The 25303-nt window shown below is 46.6% G+C and overlaps 1 protein-coding gene across 4 annotated transcripts in view; it reads left to right on the top strand.

Moving 5' to 3' along the window:
- The first annotated feature begins 10601 nt into the window (after positions 1–10601).
- Positions 10602–25303, top strand: part of TBC1D9 (TBC1 domain family member 9) — a 68016-nt gene continuing 53314 nt past the window's right edge. For 3 of the 4 annotated variants that reach the window (XM_068942119.1, XM_068942118.1, XM_068942117.1), the window contains exon 1: positions 22346–22552. In XM_068942119.1, coding sequence (XP_068798220.1) covers positions 22423–22552 — 130 coding nt within the window. In that variant the 5' untranslated portion in view covers positions 22346–22422. Of the gene's footprint in view, positions 10777–11714; positions 11806–22345; positions 22553–25303 lie in introns of those variants that run through there. The other variant, XM_068942116.1, reaches the window with a different exon arrangement.

Below are 25303 nucleotides of genomic sequence, written 5' to 3'. Positions count from 1 at the left end.
CTCCCGACAGGAGGCTCCCTTGCCCTGCGGATGCGCTTCCCAGCGGTTCGCAGGGAAAATTTCGTGGACAGGAAAAATGAAGCAAAGCGCAGCGAGGAGGTTCGCTGACGGTCGCAGTAGCGGGAGGGAGGCTGGAGGACCCGGACAGAGCAGGGCTGAGGACGAGGGCTGCAGCCCCTGCAGCTCCAGCCGCCGCAGAGCTGTGTAGGTGAAGAAGATGCCACATTTCAGCTGATTTAGTGATCTGAGAGCGATCTTAAAGGCAATCAGCTGAACACTTACGTCTGTTTAGAAGTGGGTTATTTTGGCATCACTTTGGTTGCCCAAGAATCGGTCCGTGGAGGAGCGGACACACACGCCAAGAGCAGGCATTTCCCTGCACGGGGAATTGCTCAGACCTGGCAGCACTTTGCTGTGGCGGGGTCGGGGTGGGGGAAACCCAAACTGCAAAGTGATCTCACTCCAGGGTGCTGGGTTTCCCATGCTATCACAGCCCAAACGTAAGGAAACGCAGTTTGCATGTGGGCACCTTTCGGTTCAGCTGAAATGCATTTCTCCTTCAGTGCTGTTCATGACCTTCAGCCAATGTCCTCACCTATCCTGGCCGAGTTTCGGGCCCTCAAGGTGAAACACAAGCCGGCAGTACAGCTTTAACGTGTGACTCACTTCATCACCTCCGGTATGCCTTTACCGGTGGAGAGAAGTGTGGGGATTTCTCTCTTTTCCCAGGGGTATTGCCTGGGAGCGGGAGCGATGGAGACGGTCACGTCTGCTCGGCTCAGGAGGAGCTTCGGGAGAGCGGAAGATGATTAACGCTTTCAGTGCGGCTTGGATCTGAGAGTGAGAAAGTACCAGAAACTGAACGGGGAGAGCTGCACAGATGTGAGTTACTTGCAGCGTTGTTGTGAGGAGTGCGGTACCTTTTAAATAACTGACCCAAAAGAGACAGAGAAGGAGATCCTGCGGAGAGCGGTCACCGATGGCCTTTCAGGCTGTGGGACAGCTCTGCAAAGGATCGCTGCTCCTACTGCTGGGGCGGGGGGATCTATTTGCTTAAGCTGAGTGAAGTCTTAAATAAACGCAGCTGCCCAAGTGGCTCAGGTGTGTCTGATGACTTGTTAGCAAGGAGTCAGGATACGGCCACTGGGGCTGCCCCACAGCTAGGGCAGGGGGCTCTCTGTTCCTGTGGGGGCTGGTGGTGCCCAGCAAACCTGGGGGTGCTCGCTGTGCGTTCACCTGCTCCTCCTGAGTAACAAGGGAAGCCTATGGGGCTCCCTTTGCCTGCTTTTGGTGGAAGAAAAGGCTCAGGATGATGGCAGGGAGCTATTCTTTGGGAGCCAGCAAAGGGCTCGCTTTTCCTTTGACCCTTTGGTAAGAAAAAGGTCTTTCTCCTCGCTGCTTGTGGGGGGGCAGCCTGCACAGCTCATGAGCTGAAATGTTTCTCGAGTACCTCTGGTGTGTTGCCACCCAGGAGCCTTCGCTTTGCCTGGAGTCATAGCAGTATTTATTAAAAATTGGCTTCCCTTTCCCCCACTAAAATTTGGGGGGGGGGGGGACTCCCTCGTGGCCGGCTCCTTGCCCAGCTGGGGAGCTGCTGCCATGCAGAGCGGGTGCTGCTCCCAGAGCTGGGGACCACGGGGCAGCTCGCAGGCTGAGTTTGGGGAAATCGGTGATTTGTGTTGGTGTTATCTTCTGTTAAACGAACCGAATGAGTACATCCTCAGATAGAAGCCGTAAAGCCAATAAATCATCTGGCATTTTGATAGTTATTGCCTGAGTGTGGTAGGTGTGTTTTGTCAGCGGCCAGGCTTCATAAACGTGGAAGTAGTTTCACGCTGGCTGCGAGAGTTTTTCTTTTGTGTTGGAGATGACCTCGAGGGAGATGATCTCACAGCTGCATAAGATTATTACATCTCTCCAGCAAAGGAGCAAATCCGTGCTACTGAATCTCGCTCCGCACGCATCTGAGATGTTAAATAGAGCAATTTAGAAATGTGTTTCAGTATCTCCAAGATCTGAAGTCTGACCACGTGCAAGTGACACATTAAACTGTGTGTGGAGCACAAACATAATTTTGCCTTTCTAGCAGTGCAGCGTCAGCTTGTTCTTGTTTGCCCTTAACTGTAATGCCACAAACCTTCCTGAAAGCCGTTAACCTGTGCTGGCACAAGAAAACACTCTCCGTCTTGCTTATTCTCTAATTCGGGTAGAAACAGAGGTTAGTCTTGCCTCCCGGATTATATCACTCTTGGTGGTAGCCAAATGGTCAAACGCTTCTCTTTTGCTTGAAGTGCTTTACTGCAAATACTGTAAATGTCCATCCTCATTTCTCCTGTCTCACTAGTATCGTCACATGTTTTAAAGGACTGTGGTCTGGCACCAAACAGAGAGGCAGGAGAAACTGCATTTTTTCTGTCCCCAGGTGCCATTGCTGACTCGGCTTCTCTTTTGCCCCTTTCATGCAACGGAGGTGTCTGAACCTCCTGAGATGAGATGAAGTTTAGACTGGAGTCTCTGGACCCAGTTTGGAGCCAGTATTAAAGGGTTTAGAGCTCAAACAGCTCTCATGCTTCAATTTTTCCCCTCTTCAGAAGGAGGTGATATACTACTGACCCTCCTTTGCAAGAGGCTTTTGAAAGCTAGATGTTAAAACACTTGATTTCAGGATACGGGTGGCGGGGAGGGGATTGGTGTGTCTTCTTCTTTTTATTATTATTATCTTTTTTTTAATTACAATGGCAATGTCTTGTGTTATAGCAGCGGGGGGCAGGCCAGCCGGGTGGCGGGTTCGGACGACGACCCTGTGGGAGATGCCCACTGCCGCCGTGTTTTTCAGCTCTGGGAGGCGCAGGCAGGGCCGCTGGACCCGCGAGAGGCTTGCAGGCTTCCTGGGTGCCTCAGTAGGAGAAGCCTCCTAAATTTTCTTCCTCCGTACAACTTTTAGTCTGGAGCCTCCTGGTCAGACCCCAATTTCACCCAGAGCAGCCACTCGCTGTTATAACCCTGTAGGCTTTGACGGCTTTATTCCTGACTTCCACCCCTTTCAGTGAGATTGGGTTTGGGCCTTCTCTTCCTCTGTATACACTTATATCGCTCACTTCTGCAGGAGTCTTGATGCTTGAGAGTGCTCTTCCTTCCTTTTCTGCTTTTTCTCCCACCCTACGTTGAAATCCCCCACTGTCGTACCTCCTCACCTTGATCGGACTTTGATCTTGTTGTGTGGCCACAAATTATCACATGGGAACAGCTGCGAACGAATTGCATGTTAAACAGATGCCTTTCAAAAATAACTACAGTGGAGCAGGATATTGAGAAAATCTGATTCATGCACTGCCTATATATATATTTGTGTGTGTGTGTGTATATATATGCATATATATGTATTCCAATGTGCCAAGTGGAAGAAAGAGGGAGGAAACAAGACTCAAAGGAGAAGACACAAAGGAAATGAGGAGGAAAAAAGGCAAGAGGAGGAAACAAGATGTAATTGTAAAATCTCAGGTGAGAGTCATCCAGCCCATATTTGCCATCAAAACCAGAGCAGTAGCAAGCACGGACAAGGGTATCGCAGGCTGCACGGGGCGCCTAGCTGCATGGCAGAGCGATGCTGTTAAATGTGAGCTGACTGGCGGGGGAAAAGAGGCTGCAGGGATGTGTGAGCTGCCTCCTGATGCCCTTCCCAGTCTGTCTTAGCTCGCAGGAAGCAATCCTGTGACACCATTTCTGATGGTGCACCACGTCTGAGGGCAGGAGTCCTCTCTGCAAGGTGTCTCTCTGAGGTATCGTAGCCGGGAGCTAGCTGCAAATTAAAAAATAATAGAAGACGTTGCAGTTGTAAAGCCACTTAGAAGAAAAGTTGCACTGCTGAGTATGCCAATCTTCTTAATGTAAGTTGTCAGATGCTCGTTTTCTGGTCGTCTGTAAGGAGGTACTTTCCATAGCAATACCTTTTTGTATGAGCTATGCTCACAAAACTCAGGCCTGTTTTCTGCTCATCACAGGTGGTTTGCTGTGTTTGCGGTGCACACGAGTGAGCTTGAAGCTTTCATTTTTTTTGACAGCGAAGCTTTCTTCTCCGGCTGTAGGGGAAACCTATCATCTCTTTTCCGTTTATATCAGCAGAAGCTCAGGCCCTGCGGCCACCAACCCGCACAGCGACAGCTTTCCTCAGTGTTGGTTCGTCATCCACTGCTTGTACTCGTCTGGCTTGTACAGGGAGCTCGAGAGGGATGTAAAATACTGTTGGAGAAAACAATCATGGAGTCATGATTATTTACTCCTACATGAAATGCAAAGGCATGAAAGATATGAAACCTAAAAGCAGTGAGAAGAAATAGTAATATAATGCAGCATCCTATTGATCGGCTGAATTCGCTGCCGCTTAAGATTATTGCACCACAAATAACATCTGTGCTAACTAGAATTTTAAAATAATTGTAGGATGAAAACAAATCAAAACAGAAGGTGCTTATGCTTAAAGCTTTTTGCTGCTTGCTTGTTGGGTGATGGGGTCCTGAAGAAATATTTTTCTGTCATCCCATGTATTACTGCAGTGCATGGTTACAGCATTATGAATCTTTTATGTCTCACTCTAGAGTAGCTGGTAACGTCTGCTCAGGCAGCCTGAGTGCCAGCCCTGCGGTGGATATAAATCGATGCAGCGCTGCTGGCTTTGGGGACCGGCTGCGGGGCACAGCCAGCTCCCACCAGCCTTTCAGGCCCATGCCAGGGGCAGGAGCACATGTAGGGGGTCTCACGTAGGCAATAACATCAAAAGATCCCAGGAAACAGTGCTTAGAAGGCTAAAGAAATGAAGAAAAAATTGCTTCTGCCAGCAGGGGCAAACCGATAGGCTGGTATGGCAAAGGAAGTAGTGGGGGACCTGGACACTAAAAATCCAGATTGCATGAAATGTCAGGAAAGATGTAGCGTGTGGCCATGCCAGTCAGGAAGGCTCTAGCAGAGGTGGTAGGAGCGAGGGTCTTTTTGTTGGCGGTGCTGCTGCCGTCCCCCGGGGCAGGACGGCTGCGATGGCTTCAGCAGCTGTGCAGCTGGCTGTACTCGTGCAGGTGACCCCCATTTGCAGTCAGGGGATAATTGGTAGCACTGTGGCACTAAGGGTATGATTAATTGTAATTACGGTGTGCTGAAGAGCTTAGTTGAAAGCATTTTTCTTAATTTCAAACCCCACTGCTGTGTAATAACTGGTCCAGCGAAATCTGAACCACAGATCGGGTTGAGCGAGCACGAGAGCTGGGGGAGAGCAGATAGGGAGGCAAAAGCTCAGCCTTTCCCTAAGCGCTGTTTTCGGCGGGCAGGTCTAGCCAGACCTCTGCAAAGGCAGTCCACCTCAAGAAGCGCCAAGAGAGAGGACAATGTTGTAGGGTACGAAGCACAGGCGGTCTCCGCCTGTATGACAGCTGTGTTTCTTTCCCAAGAGCACCGCGAGTGCCAGGCTTGCCAGGGGCTGGTGGGTGCGTTTCTGGCCTCGCTGCCCCCCCGTGCCCTCGTTCGGTGTTGGGTAGGGACGTGCCTCACTGCCTGCATGCGTTCGGGTTGGATATTGGCTTGAGGATGTCGGCGCTGAGCAGCGCATGACCGCTCAGGCGGCGACTCCTTCCCATCGCAGCCCGAATTTCCATCTCACTTCAGATCAAATATGCTTCATCTCTACCTGCTGTCAGAAAGAAAAAATAACTTAAAAATAAAACGCGGGCTGCAGGGACCAGGGATTTGATTCTTGAAAAGTTTTGACTACTTTCAACTCTCATTAAAGCTGGTGAACGAGGGCTCGGGATGCTTCATGCCTCGCGAGAGAAACCTGCCTCCCGGGAACAGCTCCTTCTCCAAGCTGCCCGCTACTTCGGCAGGCAGGGCTGGGAGAGCACACGGGGATTGAAAACTCACGTAAAATCCTGCCTCCGAGGATGCCACCCATCCGTCCTCGCTGAAGTGACGTGCAACAGAGTTACACATAAGAGCAAACTTGTTCACAAAGAAGATGGATGATGCCTTCGGTCTCGGAGTCGGGTGCGTAGGCCTCTCCTTCGTGATAGCAGCTTGTAGCGAGACCCGGCTGGAGCTGAGACTTACCAAAACGCAATTGTTTCAAGAACTAACGCGATGGACTTGCATACATGCGGAGAGGCAGGCCGGGCTTTCCATTGCCGGCGGGACAGGCTGAAAAAATTCCCAATTTCTCTTCTGGGTTCTCAACCGCGTATTTCAGAGACGGCGTTCACAGGGCTCATCCTCCTTTCCACCAGCCCAGCAAAGCCCAGGAAATGTTCCTGCGAGAGCCGCGTAAAATATCTCCCTCCCGGCTCCTGCTCTCCCCCTGTGTTGCCGCGATGCCCCGTTTCCCGCGTTTTCCCCTTCCCGCGAAGGACGCCTGGCAGGTGCATGTGCGAAGCCTTTGCTCTCTTTGCCTGCTTTTCCCTCCTTGCCTGACGCTTCAGTGCGGCTCTGGATGAGGCCCCGGCAGCAGCCCGCAGGGACTCTGCAGGCGCTGTAGCGCGCCGAGGCTGAGTCATGCGCTAAAAATAGCCGGGAAAATGTCAGCCGAGCCAAAGTCATTGGCTGGTTAACAATGGAGTTTCTTGGTTTCAGATACCTCGAGATATGCTCCTGACACTGCGTATTTGAGCTAGAAGAAAGAAGGGAAAAAAAAGAAAAAGAGAGAGAAAAATTGTGAGTGGGAGCTTTATATTAAGAAAAGGGTGATGTTAAAGAGGTGATGCCGAAGCAGGTTTCCCCATCGTAGCAAAGGGGCAACAACTGACGCTATCGTGCCGCTTCTTGCTGGTGAATCAGGTGAACTGATGAAGCGCTGCCGTGCGCCTGGGCCGTGCTCTTCCGGCTGCGCGGAGGAGGGAGCGGGGCCCGGGGACGAGCCGACTCGCGCCAGTCGCGGGGCGGGCGGCGGCGGAGGCTGGGGGGGTCTCGGTCCGGTGCCGACCCGGCGGCGCGCGCGGCGAAGGCCGTTCCCGCGCGCCGGGGACGTCGTGGGAACCAGCAGCTGCGGGCTGGTTGGTCTGAAACAGCCGGCTGAAGGGTTTCAGGCGGGTCGGCGTCGTCTTGTCCAATAAGGTTTCCCTGAGGTGGCGGTCCCTCGCGTCCCGTTGAGGGCAGCGGAGGCACAGCAGGTAACGGAGCGCGTCGGTGGGCTAGGAAAGGGCTGCTTCTGCTCAGTAATCGAAGAGTAATTTTGCATGTCATCGTGGTGTGGTGATATCCTTCCACCATCTATCCGTTCCCTTCCACGCTGTAACCCCATCTGCCGTCCCGCACGAACAATTTTGAAAGACTTGGTTGGTTAAGCAGGCAGCGCAGCTTCATCAAGGAAATATTTCGTAGCCACAGAGAAAAAAGCAAAGGGAGGCAGAGGGAAAGAAAATATCGCCCATGTCGGGCCTTGCTGTTCTGGCCATTTCCAGACTAGCTTCCAGTTAAACACATGGGTGAACACCTAGAAATGAAAGCACACGTGGGCACCCGCGGTACTCACACAATCCTCGCAAAGGCCGACTGGCCAAGCTGGGACGCGCGGAAACAAAATGCCAAGTCTTTAAATGTAGATCCCATAGCCCAGGGGACACATCTGAAATTCATCAGTACAGCTCTGGGGCAGCACCTACAGTATCATTCAAAAATATTTATGATAGCAATCTTTTTTTTTTTTAATTTTTTGTCCTTCTACAAAGCAGGTGTCTGCGCATGAAAATTGATGTGGATTTTGGCAGGTTTCTAATTTATGCTGTGATAGTTGTGTCTGAATGATTCCTTGGAGCATAATCTTACTCTAGGGGAAAAGAAAACATTAATCCAAATCAGTGTAATCCACTTTCAAAGCTACATTGAATGAAGGCAAAATTATTGTTAAATAAATGTGTCTGTACAGGGAGTTATTTTGGAATAATTACACAGGTTATTCATTACACTGGAATTCTAGTCTTTGAGCAGATTACCCAGATCCCATCGGTGTGTTTTTTTTCTCCTCTCTCCTATTTTACGATTCCTTCTTCTCCAATTATTTTTATACTCAGCTACTAAAGAGCACATAGGAAACGCTGAGGTTGACTCATATCAGGCAGTGAAGCCCACAAGGAACTCCCCAGCTCAGAACAATATTTCTACAGCGGTGTGCTCCTTGGTGGGGTTTGGTGCTTTTTTTCAGACTACTATTGGTGCTTTATCATCAAGACTATCTACAAGTAAATGCACCTTTAGAAATCAGCTTTTTTTTTTTTTTTTTTTTTTACAGAATAGGTAGTATTTACAGGTGTGTAAATATTTGAACACTCTCCACCTGTGACTGGGAGGGCTGTTTCTTGTATATTTTAAATGTCGGGGGTTGGTTACCCTGCCCTTTCATTGCTCGGAAAAGGGCCTGCCCTGAAGAGGGCTCCTGAGGACCTTCCGCGTGACAAATGCCCATTTCTGCAACTTCCAAGCCACGCAGGACACATTGTTTAGCTTAAATAGGATTTACCAGACAAACCTTGTCAGTGATCAGGAAATTACCAACAAAGGTGATCATAACTCACGGATCCCTTCAACGTTCTTGCCCTGGTGTGTGTTTGATGTCTCTTCTGTCTCAAGGCATGAGAAGTTTGCTTTATATTTCTTGGGGCACTTAGGCTCTCACGCGTTTGAACCAAGAGCATCAGACGCTCGTGCAGGTACGCTCAGGGGGTTTGGTTTAAAGCACGTGGCGAGGCTGCATCCGTCAGACGGCGCACCTAGCGTTACAGACCGGCGGCTACAGAGACTTGCGGGGCTACCTTCAGAAAGCATTTTGGAATAAATCATCAATTTTAATAAAAGCAACAAAATGAGAAGAAAACTCTGCAAAAATGGAGAGAGGCAGGAAGCTGTGTGACTGCTCTGACTGTAGCATCCATGTAACAACAGGGTCTGCAGTTACCCGCAGCTCTCGTGTGTGTTTGCATGTGAATCTGTGTGTTTGTGTATGCCTGTGTCCCTCTTGTACAGCAGTTTGCTTCTGTCTCAAGAGTTTCCTTCCTTATTTTTATTACCTCTTATTTAAAAAGAAGTCTGATCAAGGCACACATGACTTTCCAATCTCTGAGTAGTTCAGTGTCTGTTCTTGTTTCAAGAACAATTACGTTTGCCTTCTCAGAAAAAAATACAAGTAAAAGAAGTCATGACGAGTGGAAAGGAACTATCTTCATTGGCAGAGAATGAGAAGTATTCCTGGCTTATTCTCTCTCAGACTTCAACAAATTGACTTCTGAGGTTTTTACATGAAAAAGAAAAAATACATTTTGAAATAGCTCAGCTAGGACTATACTTGCTTTAAGGACTGTTTAATGTTAATATTACATTAATTCTTTATTTTCTGCAGTTGCTTCGCCAAATTATCGTCTACGCTTCTCAACCCGAAGGCGCGTGACTGACTCTCTTGATTTCCCGTAATCAGTTTTCCTGTCGCTTCTGTGCATACATATTCTTAATCTGTTGGAAGATCTGAGTTCTGTGATATAAAATAATTATTTCTCCTAAATTAATTGTCGTAAAACTAATACAGTGCGAACACCTATGTGGGACTTGCTAGAAAGCGTTGCCTTGGTACTGTTTGCGGGTTAGGCTTCAGCAGAGATCGCCTCTTTGACAGTTCCATGGGATTAAAACACACATACAAAGCTTAACGATGGTATGAAAGCTACCTTTAAAAGTAGTGAAATATATGCGCGCAAGAGGCAAGTCAGATTTGCTGCCGCAGTGGTGCTCTGTGCAACGTATGAGCGGATTCCTGCTCCCCCGTCTAGTTCCCCGGTGAGTAAGAGCAAGTCGGTTTGTCGCATGACCACAGTCCTGCTGGACTATCCGCTCATTAGTGACAGGCAAAAACATGCTTTCATTTAGAAATTAAAAACAAGCAAAACCAATAGCGTTGCCCAGCGGCTGTGCTGGCGGAGGCGGGGGCCGCGCTGTGCGATGCCTCCCTCTCTCCCAAGCAGCTGGCCGAGATGCCCTTGTGCCATCTGCTGCTCTTCTAGCTCCATTTAACTACTCGGGGAGGGTTGCCCTGGGGCAGGGCACTGACTTGAGCCCGCGTTTATTTTCAGAGAAAAATACAAAAATTGTTTGACTCTCCTGCTGCGGGTTTTCCCCTCTTCTCCTTTTTCCCCCCTGCTCCCTCTGCTAAGCGAGTGTTGCTGATCACTCTTGGGTTGCCACTTCTTGAATTCCCCAGAAAAGCACTTTTTTTCATCTTATCTGCAAGAGCCAAAAGTGCTCTCAGGTGCAGACAATGTAGCTGAACAGATAATACATTTCTGCAAAAGCAGTCTCAGTGCCTTGGTTAAAGAGTTGTAAAGTTCTCTGCACAAATAGATTTCTTTTTTCTTCTTTTCCCTTTTACATGCTCGAGCCTCCATCCCTCGCGGCGTAAGGGACACAGGCAGCGACCCGGCCTCTGTTTGAGCTGTCCGCGGGAGCCAACTCCGCTTCCGCAGACATAGCGAACACTCCTTTTTTCGGCCATTGTCCCCAACCCTAGTTTTCTCTTCTGTGCAGTTGGTGCTACTGCTGGTTGGTGACAAGCTGCGCGGGGACGGTGGGTGCCAAGCAGTGAGGAGAGGCCGGTGATGAGCAGCCCCACCAAGAGTAGGACCCTGCGGCGTTGCCCTTGTCTTGGGGATGCCCGGCGCCTGGCAAAGGGGGCCGGGAGCTCCTCCGGGTTATCCACCCCTTCTAGCTGACGGACTGCATACACCCTTTGGGAAAGAAAGAAAAAAAATCCACAGGCCAGTACGTATTTCACTAATGCCTGGCAGCTGCTAGAAGGGGCCAATGCCAAACCAAGCTGGTAGCACAGTTTTACAAAGCCGTTAATAACACATGCACACGATAGTACATAATAAACTAAATCTGGGGAGAAACCAATAGAGTTTATCAGCAGGGGACTTTTAGAGTAGTATAGAGAGTTATTTCAGTGATTCTAACTGGTAAAAAGGGAAAGGCCATGGATTGTTTTTAACAGGAAAACACCTGAACATATTTCATCTCTGGAATTGGTCTAAGCTAGATTATGAGTTATTCAGAAAGGAGCGTTACCTTTTAGCGTGCTGGTACACTTACAGACTGCTTGCGTAAGTCATAGTGGATATCTTATGGACTATGGATTTTATGTTTTCACAAATATGCTTAACCATTCAGCGTAGCTGAGGACAAAATAATGCCTCTGTTGCTTTACCTGTGGTGAAAAAGTTTCATATTTAGTCATACCTAGAGAAAATAATGAAAGTAGTGAAAGTGGTTTCCTGTTGCGGTTATGTGCCAGTAGCAGCTCTGCTGGAGGCTGCATAGAAAAAAACATAGAAGTAGCCTTTTCAGTGTTTACATAGAGCTTGTCACACTACTATAAATGCTGCATTCTTGACAAATAACTGTGAAATATTCGTTTGCTACCTCCCTTGTTTTCTGCGTGGCAAGGTAGTAGAAAATTCAAGGATAATTAATTTGGGGAAGAAAGCCCTGGTCTGCACATTGGTATGCTTACTAGCTGTGAGATAACCACTTTTTCCCTCGAATCCTTTATACTACAAGTAGATTCTTCCATTGTCAAAGTCGTAGGTCCTAGTGTTTTTATTTTCTGTCTTTGTCATCATTGTTGTTGCCTTTTATTTATTCTCTATCTTTTTACCATTCTCTGTTCTGCTAACTATTTTCCTCTTTACTTTCCTTAGGGATATTTTTCTCCCTCACGATCTCAAATCCTGCCATTCTGCACTGATTCCTTTAGTTCTCCTGGTGCCTCGTCCCCACACTCAGTCAGAGGTAAGCCCTCCTCATACAATCCATTTTCCTTTTCCACCTTAACCTAAAGATTCCTCCTCCAGCTCAATGATTTATATTCTCCAGATCACACGGATTTTATCATTCTTGCTTGGTTGTGTTTTTTTCCCCCCCCTTAGCCAGCCTCATGTCTCGTATTCTTTTGTCTGCAGTGGGAATGTGATTATGCTGCTCAGAATGGGGTGATGATAAGCATAAGGATTGATGGGGACATGAGTTTTTTTGCATTACCAGAAGTAGTGAGCTCTCTTAAGGAGGTGCTTTTTTTTTTTTTTTTTTTTTGCCTTGCAGTTCTGCACGGAAAGTAGGCAATTTAATTCTGCTGCGGTGAGGTGAACTTGACCTTGCTTTACAGACAGCTGAGATCAGAGGCTGCTCCTCTGATTTCAGCAGCGCTCCCAGGAGGGCACAGCATTCGGGCGCCTTGCTGGTACAAGCCCAAGTAATTCATCTCTCTCAAACGCCTGGCGTGGTTTGTACAGACACTAAACAAAGTTAGTTGACCCGCAGCTGTATCGTTATCAATAATAACCTTGTCAAAGAATAAATATATTGGTCTATATGAGTTTTATATGATAAATTACCATTTTTCTTGTTAATTAACATTCCTCTCCATGTTACCTCCAGACCCTATGAGCAGGTGATGTACAAGTGGGATTTGTCACACCTTTATCTCCACAGGCAATTTTCAGGATCCCCATTCAGCAGCTACAATAATCCCAAGCAAGCACTGTCTTTGGGGATGTGGCTCAGCAATAAGATACTTAGGGCTCCTTGTATTGGATCACATCCTGCAGAGCACCTGATTGTTCAAATTTTGTCCAAAATCTGTGGCTGGTTAACTTTGTTCTGACAGGCTTTGTGCTGGATCAGATATTTTGTCCTCTCTGGAGCCAGCACGGGGCTGGCACTACTACATGTTCTGACTAATTTGATGGAAATGTGATTCCGGGTGGATCAGACTGAACCTGCTGGTAGTCTGGTAGCAGCAGACCTACAATGATTACTCTTGGGAGTGCAGCCACTGGGGTACACTTGCGTTAATGACAAGTCCTTGCTCGCGAGCGGGGATGTTCTGCACCAGGGAGGCTGCTCGTGAACAGTTTCTGGATTTCCGCAGGGATTTTCCACAGGACTTTTCAAGGTCTGCAGTGAGGAGAATGAGATCCACTAGAAACACCTCCTGAACAGGGCAGAGGATTTTGCCATTTCTGCATGCTTTTCAACATTTTCTAGTTGTATAGGAAGGCAAAGGCAGAGAAGGCTGAGCAGTGTCCGCTGAGGTGGGAGCAAGTGGTGAAAGATTATATGGCCCAGAACACTAATAAAAGCCCTTAACTTACGTGTTTTTAATTTTCTGTGGGGAAATCTGCTTGTTTGAGATGCTGTGTGTACCTGGTTTGCCCCTGTACCTTTATTTGAGAGAGAGCCAATATAACCACTGCACACCGAAAAGCAAGTTAATGAGTTCTGAGAAAAGTTTTCATTCTTCTTCATTCCTATTCATGTGCGTACACACCGAGTCCCGACAGAGAAGGTGAAACATAATGCAGTGAGAGAGAAAACAGTGGCTCTCCTAGGAAGCCTCACAGTTATGGGCCCGCGTAACGGCTAGCGAAAGTACCCAGAGGTTTGCCTGCAATTGAGGTTGAAAGCCACAGCCAGAAAGTAACCGCCCCGACAAAAGAGAGTTGCCCAGAGGAGCTAGTAAAAGACAGCTGAGCAGCAGGCGAGGTACTGCCACTGCAAAGAGCAGGGCAACAGCTCAGCTAGCGTTTGCCAGCATCCTGCAGCAGCTGCTTTGCATACACCTTGGCAGGAACTGGCATGAATTTTTTGTTGGCTGAGTTCTCCCGTGATGTGACAAAGCAGATAACAAGGGATTCAAAGAATCTGCCAATTTTAAAACGTTGTGATGTTTTGACGTGCTGCATCACTTTTTTTTTTTTTAAATTTCTTCCTTTTTCCCCTCCCAGTTCTTCTCCACCCCTTCCTCCACACACTTCCATTAGGTCCTTTTGTCTTTCTCTGCTTCTTTTTTCATGTTTACGTGCCTTTTTCTCTTATTTTCCTTCAGCCTTGAATCATTGCCTTCTGCATTCTCCCTCTTCTATTTCTTTCATCCCTTCCTTTTGCTTGTGTTTGTCAGTTGCTCAGAAAGCGCTGGAGAATGATGCATCTTCCTCTCTTAGCCCTGACAGAGTTTATGGGAATGGCTCAAAGGCACAGTTTTGACCTGAACTCTGATGACACTAGCAGTGAGGTTTAGGGAGGGTGTGTCGCCACTGCAAGTTAGTGAACGTTTTGCAAACTTGCATCCGAGACATGGTATGAGCCTGGCTGTGCTGGTTTTAACAGCGCTTTTGCTGTTCCTGCATGTGTGTTTGGGAAGAGGTACCGTGGTGCTTTGTACTAAAATGTTTCGATCCAGTGCCACAAATAAAGGAAACCCTGTCTTTGCCTGAGGGGGAATTGTGGGAAGACATCAGGACTTTTATCCATGCCTGGAAAGCAGGCAAGTACCGGGCTGAATTAACCTGGAGCCTAGGCTGCAATGCAGCTTACAGCCATGTAGGCTAGGCTAGCATTAGCTCAAAACACCTCCTGTATCTCCAGAGGGTTTCTGCATGATGGTAAGGAGATTGGTTTAAAAGCTGGCTGAGTGCCCAGACTAACTATGCCGTCGGTAAAGACAGGCATTTTGTGCGGAGACAGAAACGCTGGTCTCAGATTGTCAGCAGCTGCTTGGTGGGCAGCCAGGAAGAGCGCGGTGGGAGGAAGGGCAGAGCCACAAGTTCGCCAGAGAGCTGTTTTTGTCTTCACCGCTATGATTTTGTGTGACTGACTGTGGATTAATCAACAAGGAAATCAAAAAGTAGATGAGCTGCCTGTAGCTTTTGCCACAAAGTGGCTAGCCAAGGTCAGCTGGCCTTGCCTAGCTGCCTCATGAGAAACGCTCGTGGGAGCTGTTTTTTCCCCGGAGAGAGTAAAAAATAACGCTCTGGTGGAGATGAGGAGACGGAATAACAGACTACAAAATGGTGAAGGCCATTTCAGACTGATTTTTTTTCTTCTGTCTCTCCAGAAGTTTGTGACATCGTTGTCATGAAACTGTCTTCTCAATTATTATGGACCATCCAAAAATCATGCTACCCTTTCAGCACAGCCAACGTCAGTGTAGGAGAGCAAGGGCTGTTCTCAGCGATAATGCCGAGGGGAAAAAGTCCCCAGGGCGGTGCTGCTCTGAATCCTGCTTTCCTTGGGAGCATGATTTCATCCCCCTATGAGCATTGTGACAACTATGACATCAGCCTTTTAAATTTTCTATTACCTTAAAATGAGCGTTAATTTTACCTTAGAGGTACCCGAGTCGCATCAACAGCATATATGGCTCAGATTCTCCAGGTTCGTTGCTTCTTACGTCTGAACTTTGGTCCACCTGTTTGGTCTCAGTTTTCTGAGAAGTCTAAAACTGCAAGTTTCTCTGATGTGTTGCAATTCACGACTGTCCAGAAATTCTGTCATGTGAATATGAGTATAGTATATATACTGACAAGTTCCTTTAAAATAAAATGTGCAAATGTTTTTTTCTACATATTGACTGTTATCCTTTTATTATTTACAAACAGATGCATTATCTATATATAAATATGTATATTTACAATTGCTCGTGTTATTTGTTCAATGTTTTTTTTTCCCCTGGCTTAAGTTGTTATAATTTTCATGAGCCCAAACTCCTTAACAAAGCCTGTTTGTTTGGGGTTTTTTTCCTAAAACGTAATGTTGAAAATGAATTTTTAAATCCATACATAAGGTTCTATAGATTTAGCTTAACTTGAAGGGGTAGCCAGGGTGCTGCTTCAAGTCAGTGGCAGCTGTAGGTACCTGTCACCTAAACTGGACTCCTGAAAGGGTTAAAAACAGATTTTGGTATCTGTGGTACAAAGCACAGGCCTGATTCCTTCTGCTACAGGCAGATTTCATTTCTCTGATGTCCTAGAGGCCTTTCTCCAGAAAAAATACACTCCAACACAAATTTCTTCCCCCAAAAAATCAGGAATAGAGCTCTTCATATAGAGATACTTGTTCCTGACCATTGATTCCCAATATCTCTCTGATGTGTCATCCTCTAAACGGTAGTAAAAATGTGCTGGGTTTTTGGAACAAAAACAATGTTAAAAATCCTGACATTTTTAACAGATGGAAATCTAATTTCTGATGCAGATCAACTTGTATATATCCTTTCTGCTGCACCAGGGTAAGTGAGCAGAAAAGAGTAAACAGATGTCAGAATCACTATAGGACACTTAACAAAATTGCACAAATCACTAGAAATGCTGTGGTCAATACCATCTTGGACTTAGTAGTCCATGTGAATTGCAAAACAGAATATTAAATGCAGTGAAAACTCCCAGTGTAGATCAGGTTGTAATCCAGTTGCCACAGCTCTGCATGTTTATGACTTGTCAAATATATATGACTTTCTCAAAAGATTTCTTTTAGCGCTGATAGTTTCCATGACTGCTCTCTGTGACTATTTTCAAGCAGAAGAGAAAAATTTGAAGAAATTCCACATCTCAGTTCTTAGGGTCAGCAGCACTGGGAAAATCCATTCAAAGATGATATGAACTGTACTTTCTCACAGAAAGCCACTGCTAATATAGCTAGTCAACTGCAACATTTGATTTATTGTAGATAGTTTTTCCTAAGCAGCGGCATGGAAGGGAAATGGTTATAAATGACTGAAGAATCACTTTTAAGTATTCCTGAAGGGCAGATAACTCTTACTAGCACCTACTATCCCCTTATTCCCTGTAAAGAAAGGAGGAGCCTAGCAAGGAAATACAGGCTGGGACTATAGAGGTGAGAATTAACAGATAAACAGAAAAGCTGAGGGGTGAGTCTTGACTAGTTCCCCTCCTTCCCCTCCCCATCATTCACGGAAGTATCATAACAGCCCCTTTACTGAACACTGCAGTTCCTGCTCGCTCGGGAGCCAGCCACGGGGGCAAAGTTGATGCAGCAGCGTGCCTGTGGCCAGGCACACTGCAACTCATCTCCCCTCAGCTACATCCAGAGAGGGGAGTAGGGTAAATGCAGATGTTGAACAGAGATGTGGCAGCTCTGAAGTCCCAGCAAGGGAAGAGGGGAGCTTTCCTGATTTTTGTTTTTTCGGAAAGGAATCAGAGTGGGCCTTCTGTGCTCCTTCACAAAATTATTTTGTGTCTTTTCTCTTCCTGTGTAATCGGAGACCTTTCATTTCCCTCCATCAGAATAACCTCTTCCACAGTCTTCCCAAGTATTAAAGACTTATTAAGAAACCGGTAAGCATCAGACTGACTTACGATGAGTACCACCTCATCCCAAAGTAACAGACCACGCAATTTAAAGCCCCCTGTGGCCGTACCTTTTTGGTGAACACCAAAACGTAGGTTTCCTTTTTTGATTTGTAAACACAAAAAAACTTACATTCTTTCTGCTTTTCTCAGGTTTCAGAGTGAGTTCAGCATGCTGCATAACCTTGCAAGACCACGCTTACATGTGGGCATCAATCTTCTGCAAAACTGAAAAAAACCACATTATCCAGATTGGTGTTTCTTTACACATTCCATTCAGAAACTAGCACAAATCAGTTAGCGTATTTGTTTTTTGAGGCTACATGGCTGAACTGCTATGGCAAAAACCTGTTCTCCTGGGTTACTCTGAGCACGATGACATTATTTATGGAGGATTTGAATGTGTTTGACTGGAACTGAGGTGATGTTTTCAAAGAAAGTCAGCTCTTCAGATTTCAGTATCTTAACTCATCTTGGTGTTGTCTATGTTGTTTTCAATAAGTAGGTAAATCACTGGTAAATAGTTATTCTCTTCATTTAGATATCAGAATAAGCATATCTTATCAGCATTTCAGGAATCATTTAGTCCTTTAAGAACATACAACAGAAATCTCCAAGTACTAATTCAGATCAGCTGCCACATGATAAATTATTAAGCTTTTAGTCACATACAAAGCAAGATTCCTGCTTGATGCGTCTCCGCTGAACGCGCTGGAATTGCACTAGGGAAGTATTTAGCGCACACCGCATATTCCTACATTTTACAACTAAGTAGGGGACCCCTCAGAGCCATTTAAAGAGAGACAATGGAAAAAAAATAAAATGAAACACAGAAAACACAGACATGCTGCACAATAATCTGTGAAATATTTAAGGTAACAATTATTTAATCATACCATATTTACCCCAACCGTTTTTAAAAAGGCTCTATTAAGATCATCAAGGAGGTTTACCTAAAAATGATGGCCCCAATTTGACATGTTTATTATTCAAAAGGAATACATGTGGCACTACCTTAGAAAATAGTATTAACGAGAACTTATCTCCTGAAGAGCTTACTCAACAAGAGACAGACATTAGTGGAAGTCAGACCACGAATTTATATCAGCCTCTTGGAAAAAAAAAGTCAACAAATAAACAAAGCTAAGATTTGGAGTGGAAAGAAGTATCAAAGTTTTCTCCGCCCTCTCTCTCCCTATGTTTACGCACAGTTTCTGAGCAGACACTCCCACAGACTACATTACCATCTCTATGCCAGCGCTTGCCAAATCAACCTCTTCCTTGTTGACTCCCTCCAGAATCACATGGTGTTATTTGGTAAGGGTTAAGGGACATCACAATTAAGCAAAAGATCTGCAATTGTTATAATATATTATTGTGACTCTTACTATTTATTAACTATGATTTCATAAGCCAAACCCGGAGAGAAAAAGGGAGGTACTTTCTATCTGTGTTCTAGCCCATGATGTCTCCCCATCCAGTTACACTTTGGAGATTTCTGAGCTAGTTTTCAGGATGCTGGTTTCAGCAACCGGAGCCATTGCTGAAGACCCCAGAAACTGATGAGAAAAGTGCTCAGTTAAATCAAGGAACCCTGCAAATCAGTCAATATACAAATGAATTAAAGGACAGATCAGTACCTCAGCTTTTTCCTTTGTTTCCATAGGTCTAATATAGGTTCACCTCCCATCTCTGATGAAATGCTTCTTCTCTAGAGAAGCTTTAATCAGATGTGTATTCTATTTTAGTACAACATAGGTAACAAAAACTGTATAGAAAAGTAAGGAATGTCATTTGAGGATAAATAACTTTTATTCTGAATTTAAGGATGAATAAACTTAAACAGTTTATGAAAGGGCGAAGGTATTTAAGTCTTACAACACAGAATAAAGTACTTAAATTCAGGTAGCATAAGAAATTGAAGAGGAGATTCTGGGGAGGGTATTAACAGTCTTAAATCTATACTAAGTTCAGCAGCTTCTTTGTTGTCCAGCAACAACTTAGGTCTCCCATCAAGAAATCTATCATCTCCAATAGGTAGAAGTTCATCACTACAGTAGCATGCAATCATAAAAATCATTAAAATCTTTAGAAGAAAGCTAATTCCTTAACAGTGTTTTTCTTCAAACTTTCTCCCTCCTATCATGTGGAAGAAACAGAGCCAATGTTGCTTCTTGCTGAACTGGTTTACCGACTTCTTATCTGCCTCACTGCTGATGGCTCCTAAAAGTACTAAGTCAGATCGCTGAACCTGAGAAAAGGGGGTAGATTGTGCTGTTACCAAGACATATTCCTCCCCTTTCTCTAGCATCTCACTGAATGTGAGTGAACAGTGCCTTTTTCAGGGCGCTGCTGCACTTAAAATATGAGCTGTTGTCAATTGTTTGGCGGCTTTCCAGCTTTGTTAGTAACATTAGCTGCACTGTGTGCAGTCTCCCAAGGCATATTCAAAAGGGCTGGTATTTTTCTTCTCAACTTTATGATTATGTCCGTTTGTTTCGCTGTAGGAAGTTTTAACAACTGCTTTGGCGTTTTAAGAGTTAAGCATATTTAATCTGTTTTCATTCCATCAGAAGACAGTATGTGTTGACATTTTGATCCTATCATCCTTGTGCTGATGTGGTTCCCACATTTAAAAAGAATAAGCTTTGTTAGTTGATCTAACAAACCAGGGACTAGTTGGTCTATCACTGAGCTTTGTTAAGATAACAGAATGATTAATCTAGAACAATATTAACAAATAGATACAAGATGAGAATATCACAGTGTTTTACCTTGGACTGTCAATACATCTCATGGAAGTAGTTCCTGTCAAACAAAGCTCATTTATTTTCCAGCAGTATAACAGCCTTGGTCAAAAAAGATAGCAGTGTTGATATCACATGCCTGGACTTTGCCTATGCAGTTTTAATTGCAAAGATGGTTCGTATATGGAATTAACTTGGTCATAACAGCTGGATATAAAACCAGCCCACAGAGAGATTTCAGAACAAGGAGCGAATAGTACGGGGAGGGTGTGTAGCAGTCTGTGTATCATTATAATATTTTAAATGATCAAGATTGTGCAAAATAATCTTTACTGACTATGTTTCTAAATGACATAGGGATCCCCAGGATAGTAAACACTGAATTAAGGTTATTGCTATATCGGGACCCAGCTCATCCTACCAAAGCCCAATGTTTACATCCATAAACCAAATGTAAAGCAGAGTGCCAGTTATATCTAAAATATGGGTGACTGCTTTAGAAAGCTCCTACTGGGTGCAGGTTTAGGATAATGTGTTCAATATGTATTCCCAGTGCAGTGCTGTGTCAAAAAGGATGTTCAAAAAAGAATTTCTCCAGTCATAATACATAATATAACAGTAGTATGATAATACGGGCTTTAACTAAAAAAGTCAGCCATGATAGGACAACAGATTTTTTTAATTTTTTTTTTTTACTGTGAAAGATCAGGTTTTCACTTAAAAATGCCTTGCTACTAACTACAACAAAGCAAAAAAAAAAAAAAAAGACACAATATAACCTATTTTTGGCTGCCATTTATGCAAGTTATGACTTTTTTTTCCCCATTTCTATCCAAATCTTCTAGAACACTTCACGGAAAAGGAACAGAAAGGATGTAGGAACTTAAGTTTTGGGGGGTTTTATTTCATGCCGTTAATATATGTCACTGTACTTGCATCTGAAACAGACTTAATTGTCCCCAGTAAGACCAGGCAGCTGCCTTTAGCGCTGACAGTTTTGCATATATAATTGTCTACACCCACTGTTCAAGGGCAAGTTAGAAAGGGGAAGGGGAGGCTTTTGTTGCCTGTTGATGCTGGGTTAACGCTCTGTTCCCTCTGGAGATCATCTGAACGGTTCCCGGAGAATGAACTTCCATCGCTGGCTCTGGCTGCAGTGCCGCACCGTTGGCTTAGCCTTCCCCAAAATGCCACGGCGGTGCGGTAGTAGCTCTACTGCGGGCCGCTGGCACTGAGGGCGTTCCTGGTGACAACACAGGAGCATTCACCAGCCTTGCGGCCTCTGAGCAGTCTGGTGTGACCACATCCTGCCCCCGGCCCGTAGCACTAGCAACAAAAAAGCCCACCGCGGCGGCGCAGCGGGAGCGAGGGGAATCACGCTAGTTTTTAAACGCTCGTCAGAGCCTGTTTTGCCCCCCGCAGCGACAGCGCGTGACCGCTACCTCAGACGAGAGCCGTCTGCCCCATGACCGCGTGTCTGCCGTCCCATCACGCCCGCGCGAGCGCCTCGCTCCACACCGGCCCCGGAGCCAGGACCAACGCGTGAAGGAGTTTGTGCTTGGAATATTATGTTTTTAATCTTCGATTTTTTTTTTAATAAACTAGTATCTGAGCAGACAGTAGTTTTCTCACTAAAGGCAGGCCACGAGCCTAACTTCTCGGTAATGTGGAAATCAAGGCAGCGCTTTAAACGGCCTGGGTGCAACGTGTGTGTCACCTGTATATACTACTGCACTCTCTGAGGGTACTTGGTACACCTGCCCAGTGTGTCGGTTTATTTTAGGACTTTTCAGGCCCTCAGAGATGCCCCCAAGGCCTCAGGGACCAGTCATGACGCGGCCTTCAGGTGAACTTTAAAGGTGCTGCTGGCCCAGCGCAGACCGGCTTTACCGAAAGGCACGGCGGCCAGACGGCAGCTCCACCGCCTCCTGCCCCCGGGGCTCGCTCCCAGCTGCCGCCGTGCCCGCGACTGGCGGGGGCGGGAGAGGGATCGCTGACAGGTAGGGCACGTGACCGGCCGTTGCAACGGCCGCCAGCGCCTGTCAGCGGCGGCCTTGCCCCGCGCTCGCGAGCCGCCCCGCGCGCAGGTGCGGGGGCCGCGCCCCCCCCCGCCCCCGCTCCCCCCTCTCCCTCCCGCTCGCTCGCGCGCGCGCGCGCGGTGCGGGCGGGCAGGGCGGCGACGGTTGGCGGCGGGGCGGAGCGGGGCGCAGCGCAGCGGCGGGGCCGGGGCGGCGCTGATGTCACCGCTGTCCTGGGCGCCGCGGCGGGGGTTGGCGGGGCCGCTGCCCGCCGGGCGGTGGGCGGGTAGGCGGGAGGGGAGGCCCGAGGGCATGGCGCCGCCGTTGCCGTTGCCGCGGCGGCCGGGCGCGGCGTGCGATGCGCCGGCAGCCTGAGCGGCGGTGCGTGCCTGCGTGCGTGCCTGCGTGCCTGCCCGCCCCGGGCCGCGGCGCAGCGCGGCGCGGCGCAGCGCAGCCCACCAGCCGCCCGGCGGGCCGCCCGCGGCGTGCGGCGGGAGCATGTGGGTGAACCCCGAGGAGGTGCTGCTGGCCAACGCCCTGTGGGTCACGGAGCGGGCCAACCCCTACTTCATCCTGCAGCGGAGGAAGGGGCACGGCGGCGATGGCGGCGGCGGCGGCGGGCTGGCCGGTAAGGGCGGCGCGGCGCGGCGCGGCGCGGCGGGGCGAGAGCCCCCCTCGGTCCGTCCCTTCCCCCCCAGCGTGAGGGCGGCGGGGCGGAATAACGGCCCGTGAGCGTGGCGGGCGCCGCAGGGAAGGGGGTTTGGGGCGGCGGCCCGGGGTGGGGGCTGGGCGGGCACCCCGCGACCCGAGGGGCTCGAAGTCGCTTTTTTCTTTTCTTTTCTTTTTTTTTTTCCTTTGAGTTGTTCGCACTGTGCGGCGTGTGGGCTACGGTAAGGTTTCCTTCAGATCCGCGCTCCTGTGGAAGCTGAAGCTTTGCCCGCATGGTCGACGGTGTGGGGTCCCTGCCTGGGTTATGGGGTGACTTGGAGAAATTCTTGGAGGATTCCGTTTTTGAACGTCTCATTCTTTAAACCGAGACTAAGTTGTAATTCACGAGTACATAGCACAAGAACAGATTTGCTTTGTATGCCCTGTGTTCTTCTTTGGGGTGTCCTGGTAAAGTGTGTTCCCTGAATGCTTTATTTTTCAACCCTTGGCATCTCAGAACACCTGTGTAGATGTTTGGGTCAAATACGCTTTGGTCTCTATAGCAGCGTGTGCATACATTTGTTATGACCTTTCATAATTTTTAGTCAATATATATGCGTTTTATGAAATTAAAAATACAGAACTCAGCAGTGTTGCCACCAATCCTGCTTGAATTGGTAGAAACTAGTCAAACATGATCTCTGAAGACTAATTTCTTTCTTGCCCGCTTGCATTGAAACTAGCTCTTTAGATTTGTCAAAATAAACGTATGGATTGCATATGTTTGGTTCAAGGTCCTTTCAATGTTTACTAAAAGATCAAGTGTTTATTCAGCGTTTGGATACTCTACAGGCTTGTAAATAATTTACAGTCAGCTAAGGCCCCACCATAAAGTGTTTTTTCTTGTAGGCCCTTGAGGTCTTCAGTGTACTTTGGTGTTGTTCATTAATGTACCCGCCGCGTTCTTGCATAGAAAGTGACCAGCAGTCACTCCACATTGGCTGCTGGTTGATTTTTATCTTTGAAATTATGGACAAGATTGACGAATCCATTTTACATCTTTCTCATTTCACAAGTTTGCTCCCACTGTATTTACCAAGGAATTGCTTGCATACTTGCCTTTCATGGATTACACAACTGCCACTAAGTATTTCTTCCACTATCTTAGTGCAGTAGTTAAAGAGCTAAAAGAGATGCCTCACAGTGAAACATTGAAGCAGTTTAAGATTTACCAATGAGAAAATCAAAGGTGTGATTTAGTCATCACATTCATGAGGGATACTGAACTAGCAGGTTTGTTAATGAGACAGTTAAAGATATAACAAGATTCAGTGTCCGGATGTTGATGCCTAAAAATGAAAAGAATAGGGTACGGACCTATAAGAGACTAATTGACCATTGGTGAGAGTTACCAAAAGTCATGATGGGTCCTCTGTGGCTGTTTGTGTTTGTTTAAGAAAACTTCAGAAGGTCTCCTGTTTGTCTTGTGTAGGTAGTCTGACTAGGCATCCTCATACCTCACTGGCTTTGTCATCTTTGAATTAGAGATTGTTTGAGAAACCTAGTCCGTCTCCCAAATATTTCCCCAATTATTGGAGACATGTTTTGAGAATTTGAGGTTTTCTCTTCAGCAGAGTACATATGTATCTCAGCCTTGTTGCCGTTGTATGCAGAACAGCCTGACTGATGATACCACTGTACAGAGTGAGAGACCGCTCTTGATGGTTCAGTCCTTGGAGTGAGAACAGGATTTGTAAACATGTGTTGTTTCTTTTGTGAAGCTCAGGAAAGCCTGCAGGATTTGGTAGGAGGTCAAAGTATAGAAATAGTTCTGTCTTTGTTTCTGTATGTTTTTCCCCCGGGATTTAGGTTTTAGTCAAATAAAAAATACTGCACTATGTAGAGTCAGTCTATGTGGTGAATATAGATTTAGAATGCAAAAGTTCTATGCATATTTTGTAAACTGCTTTCCATGTGGCTATTACTGGTGTCTGTGCTTTGCCTGGAATCACACCTGCCCTAGGAATGAGGTGGTAGCAACAAATAGCCAGTTTCCAGGGTTTTTGGTTTTTTGTTCATGTTGGGGAAGGGGAGATGCTGGAAAAAAGTTGTAGCCTTTTTCACTGTATTACTAGAAACGTAGCTAAACAAGCACCCATCATGCTAGCATGCAGAAACAGCCTTCATAAGGTTATTAGTATTGGCGGTAGTAGAAGAGCTGTATGGGAACCTGTCAACCTTGCCATTTTAGTACATGGGCTTTTGCCACAGTGATGGACAAAGGGTGCAAGAAAGACGGCAATAGAGTGGCTAGGCTGCTCCCAACCTGGTAGGCACAAAAATAAATGGAGCTTATAATGAGTTGTATTTCATGGAAACACTGATCATGGAATGTTGTGCCAGTTATGTAACACCTGTAGTCTCGCCACTGAGGGCCATGGTAGGCTAAGAAAGACGAAGGCTTGCTCTTAATAGGTGAGACTGGCCGAAGGAAAAATGTTGAAGGACCTAACTGATCCTGAGGGTTTTAAAAAATAAAACTGCTGGAACAGACAACAGGGTGTGTAGTTTGTAATAAGGTTTGCATTTCAGATCATCCTGTGGAAATTCCGTAGATGATAAAGAAGGAATTGTAATGACAGAGCTGGAGGCTGTCTGGTTCAACTTAGAGAAATAGAATAGTCCTCTTCAAATTTTTTTTTTCTGCAATCCCTCTGTCTATAATGACATA

This window comes from Struthio camelus, chromosome 4 (assembly GCF_040807025.1).
Source record: "Struthio camelus isolate bStrCam1 chromosome 4, bStrCam1.hap1, whole genome shotgun sequence".
NCBI lineage: Eukaryota > Metazoa > Chordata > Aves > Struthioniformes > Struthionidae > Struthio > Struthio camelus.
Note: the sequence above shows the minus strand (reverse complement) of the source record. Positions and strands in the feature narration are given on the sequence as shown.